The following is a 7359-nucleotide window of genomic DNA, read 5'->3' on the forward strand; positions in this document are numbered from 1 at the left end:
TTCTCTCCTTTTGGAATTTCAACAAGTAATAAATAAATAAATAAATAATCCTCAAGCAGTTCTTTGTGCGTTCAGAGCGCTGCAGAAAAGATTCACTCATTTATTTCCCTTCTGAGCAGAGCAGAGAAGATAAAAATTAAATTGGGCTAAATGGCCCACATAACTTTGCATACACTTGACTTACTTATTTTCAGTGCCACTGACCTCACACAGGCGCCAGCACTTTGACTTCTGCGAGCCTGCCTGGGCTGTGCAAATGTTGCTTTGCTTATCTCACCTGAAAGACTCTCAAATAAAAGCTAAAACCACTTGGAGACCCATGAAAATTTGACTTCCTTGTCTAATTCCCTTCTCTGTCCCCCACCACGCCTCTCCCGCCTTCATCCCATCATCCCCACTGTGGATCCTGTGCAGGGATCTCTCCAAAAACCGGAGTGACACGGGCACAGCAGGCTGAGGGGACACCCAAATCTCACTGAGGGGTGCCCTGTGCTCCCCCTGCCCCCCCAGGCAGCCAAAGAACAGGGTTTACTTGGAAGAAGGTCATGCTGGAGCCGCCGTGGATGGTGCCGTACTCGATGGTGGTCTGGTCAGCCAGGTCATCCACGGACTCGATGGGGACGTCCATCCGCTGGACGGTCAGGAACGCTGCCAGGTTGGCCGTGTAGGAGGAGATGATGATCAAGGTGAATGCCCACCTAAGGAGAGGGAAGAGAAGATGAGGTTTCCCTCGGAAAATCTGCCCTCCGTCCCCACCCTTTGCCTCCGAGAATCCCAGAATCACTGAAGATGGAAAATCCCTCCTGTGGATACAAAATGCTGCTAGCAAGAATTTTTCTTGCTTCTTTCCAGTCCTGTGAGATACTTTTCTCTCTCATGAAGATATCAGCAGAGTTCTATAAGCTATGAACACCTGCGACCTTGCAGAGCTTTGTTTATGGTACAGTAGGAGAATATTTTGACAATGGATGTTTTAGGATTTTAGCTGATCACCCCAAGGGGTGGCTGATCCTTTGACCAATTAGACTACGAAGAAAAAAGTCTATAAGAGAGTTGTAAAATAATCAAATAGAGGAATCTTGCTAGCTGCATATCGTATCCACACCCTCCAAAACCATCAATCCCCACCTTGTCACCCAGAGAGACGAACGCCACATCCAGTCATCCTTGAACGCCTCCACCACCTCCCTGGGCAGCCCCTTCCAACGTCCCACAACCCTTTCCATGAGGAAGTTCCTCCTCCACATCCACTTCTGGCCAGAGGAACCTTCCTGAAGGGAAGGGCTGCCCTCCTTACCAGACTCCGCTGACGCAGCGCGTGGACAGTGCCTGGGGGGCGATGGTGGAGCCCTGCTGCATGAACCCCCCCACTGGGAACCACAGCGAGTTCCCCAGCGAGTACTGGTTCACCAGGAGGTTGCATCGACCTTGGGAGCAGGGGTGGGGGCTGTACCACTCGTACGGCGTCAGCCTGAAAGGACAAGAAACGGGGAGCTCAGGGAATGTGCTGCGAAATGGGACACTTAAAAAAGAAAAAAAAAGAGAAAAAAGCTGTGAAGCTCCAGCTCTCCTGGAGGCAGAGCTTTCTGAGGAGGAAACTCTCTGCTGTCAGTTGATGCCCAGGGCTCAGAGCTGTGTGAAACGTTTGCTCTAAGACTCAGGAGCCAGAGGCTTTCTTGTAAAGATTTGCAAAAACTTTGAGAGGCTCTGCTCTGGGCAGCTCTGCGTGCATCCTGCAGCCCTGTGTGCAGATTCACAGCACAGCAGCAACTCCAGATGTGCACGGACTTGATGGAAATAGAAATCAAACGTCTTTGGCTGTGTTCCCTGACGGAGCACAAGCGCTGATGGGAAGTTCAAAAGCGAAGTGTGTGAGCCCTGACTGCATTAAACCATCAAAAAAACCATGTTGGTGCAAAGGGTTGTTCTGAGAAGGTCTGAGGGGGAATTGGAAGTCAAGTGCTGGTGTTTCAAAGCATCCCATCCTTCAGAGACAGGCCAGAGGTGGGGATGGGGAATATCTGACAGCCTGTCACTGTTGTGACTGCACCTCTCTCTCTCTCTTTTGCTGTTTCCAGTCCCCAGATCCCTGGTTGCTAAGAAAGTCCACTAATTCCTGAGCTGCACTCCATCTTATTGCTCTGGCTAAGGAAGCTGGGGCCTGGGAGGGTCATTTTGGGGCTGCTGCCAAAATAGCTGCAGGGCCCTGCCAGCTCACCTCGTGTTTAGCCAAAATGCAGGGGTCATTTTCATCCCTGCATCCCCTCTCTCACCGTGGTACCAGGAAGGAGAGGAGGTTATTTCCTGCAGACTTTCCATGGTGGATCAAGCACTGGCAGCAAACCCCAGTGCTCTGGGAGAGTCTGCAATGCACAGGGTCAAAAGCTCCTTCCTGCGGAGCAAGGCAGGGAGCAGCAGCCAAAGCTCCCTCTCCAGTGGGTAAAGGAGTGGTAAAGGTTTACCAGTGGGTAAACCTTTTTGGAGGATCATATTTAAAACATGAAGAAGGGGCTAAAGAGGCACCAGCTCTGCATTATTCAATGGTTTCTCCAGAACTGCATTTCTGAGGCTGTAACAGCATTTGAAGAACCCAGTCAAGCCCTGTCAGGATGACAACTGTAGCTGTGCTGAGGGAGCAGGTGACAGCACAGTTCCAATTTGTGCAGTGAGAATTGGGCATTAAGGGTGTCCCCAAAGAGCCATCGAGCCCTGAGCCAGGACACGGCTCCACTCTGCCTGTAAGAGCCCATCCACAGGGATGTGGGGAGGTCAGGGAGAGCAGCAGTGGAGCCCAGAGCCCGGGCCTCGATGGGGCCACGCTGCAGGCGAGCACTCGGCGCGGTGTTTTAAGACTGATTTAAATTGGTCACAGGGGAACGGAGCTGAGAGCTGCTGAGCGAGGCTCTGCATGTCAGCTGCTCAAAGATAGCCATGAACCTTCCTGTCCTCCACAAACTGAGTTGCTCAGGGCCGAGGGATCCAGACATCACTCACGGAATTTGTGTTGACACCTCGGAATGGATTTGCAGCTTCCCAACAGCCTCCATCCTCCCCGCTCAGGACAAGGGGTAAAAAAACATCTGCAGGGAGCATTCAAACAGCACCAAAACCTTCTCCAAAACCTTCTCCCACCCTTCCCACGCAGCTCTGGGCACCGCTGTGGCCAAGCACATCCTGAACCAGGCCACGATGGCCATCCCAGAGTGGGGACACGGTGACAAACCTCAGTCAAACAAAACCTTCTCGCCAGCCCATCCCATCCCGGTGAGCTGGGGGGCAGAGGATGTCCCCGTGTCCCCCTGGGCATCCCCTCTCCGCGGGTCTGCGAGTGACACTAGGTGGCACCGCGAGGAAGGGAAAGGCACCGCGACATTACCGAGCCACCAGGAAGAGGACACAGCTGACGGCCAGGTAGGCGAGCAGCATGAAGAGCCAGACGCCGGGAGAAAAGGGATCCAGGAAGGAGAAGTAGCCGGGTCTGCGGCCCTGGGAAGGGAAAGGCACAGGAGTTCCAGCTGGCTGGGTTTGGAGGGGTGAAAATAGTTCTGGAAAGGCACGAGGGGACAAACCTGCCCTGGTGGCACAGCAGCAGGGAAACAGAAACATGGGAGAAGGGGGATAAACGGGAGAGGGGGGATAAACGGGAAAAAAGGGATAAATGGGAAAAAAGGAGATAAATGGGAGAAAAGGGAAATAAACAGGAGAAAGGGGGAATAAAAAGGAGAAGGGGAATAAATGGGAGAAGGGAAATAAATGAGAGAAAGGAGAACAAATGGGGCAAAGGGGATAATTGAGGCAAAGGGCGGTAAATGGGAGAAGGGGAATAAATGGGAGAAGGGGAATAAATGGGAGAAGGGGGATAAATGAGAGAAGGGGATAAATGGGAAAAGGGGGATAAACCAGGCTTTGGAACAGCCTTGCAGGGCAAACAAGTGACAGCAACCCAACAAACAATGAAGTCCTGCAGCATCTCCCTGCTGGATTCATCCCCTAAATCTGTTCTTCTCCCGGTTTTTGTTCCTCCAGGCAAAGAAAGAGGTGAATTAAGAGAAAAATGAGGCAATCACAGCGCTCTGCCCCCTCCCTGGCAGGGTTTGCAGCACCCTCAGCCCTGAGTGGGGGTCCCCCCAGCCTTGTCCACACTTAACTGGGCAGAAGGGGCTCCCCTGGCAGGGCACAGCTGAGCTCACAGGTGGGTGGGAAATAGATTTGTGCAGCAAAAGGTAAAAAAAAAAAAAGAGATGTTTTCAAAACTTTTCTCTCTTTGGCCTTGAAATGTTTCTTCTTTTACAAAAACCCCAATAAAATGATTACTTTTATCTCAGGGAACAGGATATTTTTATCTCCAGGATGCGTCAGAATTTCCTGGTTTTTTCCTTCAGCAAATCACCTTTCCTTGAAAAAACTCAGGCCTGACTGCTAGAAAAAGCAAGTTGATCTCCCAGAGCATTTGAAATTTTCACAAGGATGCTGCCGCCACTTGAAAATTGTCAAACGTCACAAAATTTGTGCAAAGGGGGAGATTAATTTTTTGGAGAAGTTTCTCAAAAGCTGAACACCTCCCATTTTGAGTGGATTTCTCCTTTCACCACCAGCTCTGTGGGTGCAGCTGCCTGGAAAGGAAAGAGCAGCTCAAGCACAGCCAAGTCACCACAGGGACAAGGGACATGATCCCATAGCTCACAAGAGCTTTGTTTTTTCTCTCCCAAAACACAAAATCCATCCTGGCATCCCTAAAGCAGCTCCACAGCTTCCCCAAGCACCTGTAACTGGGAAGCTTCCCACGAGTCTCAGCTCTGCAAAGGCTTTTTTATTCCTTCCCCAGACTTAGACCAGCACTTTAAATTCCATTTCCATCCAAACCTCGCTGTTTTACTACTAAATGTTATGCAAAACCTGAATTTCACAAGGTCTCAGCAGTTCTCCTGGAGACTCGAGTTGTTGCTAGAAAAGGCAACAGTTGTTGCACAAAAATCTTCCTCTGCTAAAAATATCCAGGAGACTGTGAAATCCTCAGCTCCAGTCACCATCTGGGAACCTGTAACGTGTCAGAAACCTTCCCCAGCAAAGCCTGCACGAAGGAGAAACCCAGTACACCTCAACAACCTGTCCCTGGATCCTTCAGGACAAGAGGAGTTTGGGATCTGTCCCTGGGGGTTGGAACTAAAGGGTCTTTGAGGTCCCTTCCAAGCCAAACCGTTCTGGGAGGAGCATTTTTAGAGAATCTGGCTTATTAGGGTTTCTAGCAAATAGATGAGTTGAGGACTGAGTGGTTCAGCATCCATTCTCAGATTAATTTGAAGTTGATTCCCAAGGAGAAGTTCGGGTTCTCCTGGGTTTAATTGCAGAGTCTTTCTTTAAGGCAATGTCTCTCTTCTGTTCCAGGTCATCTCCTATAAACAGGTGAGGTCCAAACAGTGAAAACTCCGCATTCTTTTTGTCTTTTCCCAATTTTTTGGTCAGCTGCCGCTGTGTTCTGGCTTTCCAAGCCAAGGGCTTTCGGAGCCACAGAAACTGCAGGAAACTGCACCCCCAGCACCCCGAGGGACTCCCATTTCCAGGATCAGCCTTTGCTCACCCTGCTGGAGCTCCTCTCACTAATTCAGGGAGGCCAGACCCCCTCCCAGCCCTGCAGGTGCTGCGGTGTGTTCCCTCTGCCCTTCCCACTGATCCATCCACAGGATCACGGACTGTGGATGTAAAAAGCCAGGAGCAGAGGAATTTTCCAGCAGCTGAAGCATTTTGTGAAGTTTTCCCTTCTCATGCCAACTAGCTGAAAACAGTGTAGAGATTTTTGCAAACCAAGACTTTATCTTGCACCCGTGAACTTGTTTTCCAACTGTTGTTTTGGTACACTGGGGAAAATATTTTGAATGGGCGTTGTGGAACCTCCACCTATCATTCTAGAGGGTGGCTGATCAAGGGACCAATCCTATCATGCTCTCTTGCAGACCAAGTTATACAACCCAGTTTGTAATTAATGAAACAATTCCATTTTCCATTTTCTCCTTGGACCTGTGTTGTGATTCTTGCCGTTTCTTGGTACAACAGCGACAACGGGTTTGCACTGCCAAAGCTCTCCCCTTCATGGCTCTCCTGGATGCCCCTCAAGCCCTGGTTCCCTTCTTCCTCTGGAGCTAAACTGGCTCCAGAACTCTTTATTCCTGCAGGTGTTTGCACACTCAAGGATGAAATGAGGCCGTGGGAACCTGCGAGGTGTGAATGGCACAGGCTGCTGAGCAAACTGGAGCTGCTGCAGCACATCACTCCAGGCAGGGCAGGGAATGTTCCTCCCTGGCATCCCGGAGCTGGCAGGGAACTCGCAGGCCCTGGCAGAGCCTTGGCTGAGGCTCCCCTGCGAGCTGCTCCTGTGACAAAGTTCCTTTCTGCAATTAAGGCCTTGATGTCTTCTTCATATTTCTGGGGCAGTTTGTCAATAAATTACTCTCATTAAGGAAATTGCGTTGGAAGCTTTAAGTCTCCAGCTTGGCAGTGAATCTCTCCTGTGACTTTACAGTTGTAGTAGTTCTGGTTCTTTTCAGCTACAGTCATTCCCAGGCTGCTGGGACATATTCTTTTCATTCACAGTTGTGGGTAAGAATAAAGATATTCTGTTCCCACGGAGGGCACAAACTCTCTCTTATCTGTCTGTTTTGAAGATGGGAATGACAATATCTGGAGTCTGTCAGATATTTTTAGGCAGTCCCAATAGAGCTTTGTTAATTGGAAGAGCTATTTTTTCTGGAATAGATATGTTCAGAATGTCCAATAATTGATGAAGGCCTCCTGCAAATCCTCAGATGGAAGTGGGAGAGATTAATTTACCCTCCTCCTAAGTTGTTCTTGGAAATCTTCATTTTTTCAGCCAGTGAGCAGCAGTTTTCTGGGAAGACACTGGTGACTGAAGAGCTTGGACAAGGGGGACATTTGGCAAGGGGAGGACAGCCCTGGATTTGCTGTTTTCAGCATCTCCTCCCCTGCACACACGGAGTCTGGAGGGACCCCAGTCAGCCCTCTCCCTGTCATTTCTCCCAAGTGTTTTCCCCTGAAAAGGAGGACAGAGAACTCTCTTCTGCCTCTGGAAGTCAGAAGGAAAGCAAGAAAACTCAGCCTGGAGAGGCAGAACGTTGATGTGTGCTCGGTACAACTGCAGGGCACCGAACCAGGGCATATCCCAGGATAACCACATCTGATCCAGGGGCAGATCCAGACCCCTCCTTTTCCCTGGAGTCAATAAAAGCCCAGCACAGGCTGCTGTGAATCCTGAGCCTCATTTGGAGTCATCACAAGGTTCTTAACCAGCCAATGCATTCCACAGTCCTGGGGCCAGCCTTTGCTCCCACCCTGCTCTGGTGGGGA

General features: G+C 50.2%; 1 protein-coding gene across 1 annotated transcript in view; it reads right to left on the reverse strand.

Moving 5' to 3' along the window:
• Positions 1 to 7359, reverse strand: part of GRIK4 (glutamate ionotropic receptor kainate type subunit 4) — a 178642-nt gene that overhangs the window by 8016 nt on the left and 163267 nt on the right. The window contains exons 14-16 of the mRNA XM_017738362.1: positions 3377 to 3486; positions 1298 to 1471; positions 533 to 698 (exon numbers count right to left, since the gene is read on the reverse strand). Of these exons, the coding sequence (XP_017593851.1) occupies positions 533 to 698; positions 1298 to 1471; positions 3377 to 3486 (450 nt within the window). The remainder of the gene's footprint in view (positions 1 to 532; positions 699 to 1297; positions 1472 to 3376; positions 3487 to 7359) is intronic.

This window comes from Corvus brachyrhynchos, unplaced genomic scaffold (assembly GCF_000691975.1).
Source record: "Corvus brachyrhynchos isolate BGI_N302 unplaced genomic scaffold, ASM69197v1 scaffold46, whole genome shotgun sequence".
Taxonomy (NCBI): Eukaryota; Metazoa; Chordata; class Aves; order Passeriformes; family Corvidae; genus Corvus; species Corvus brachyrhynchos.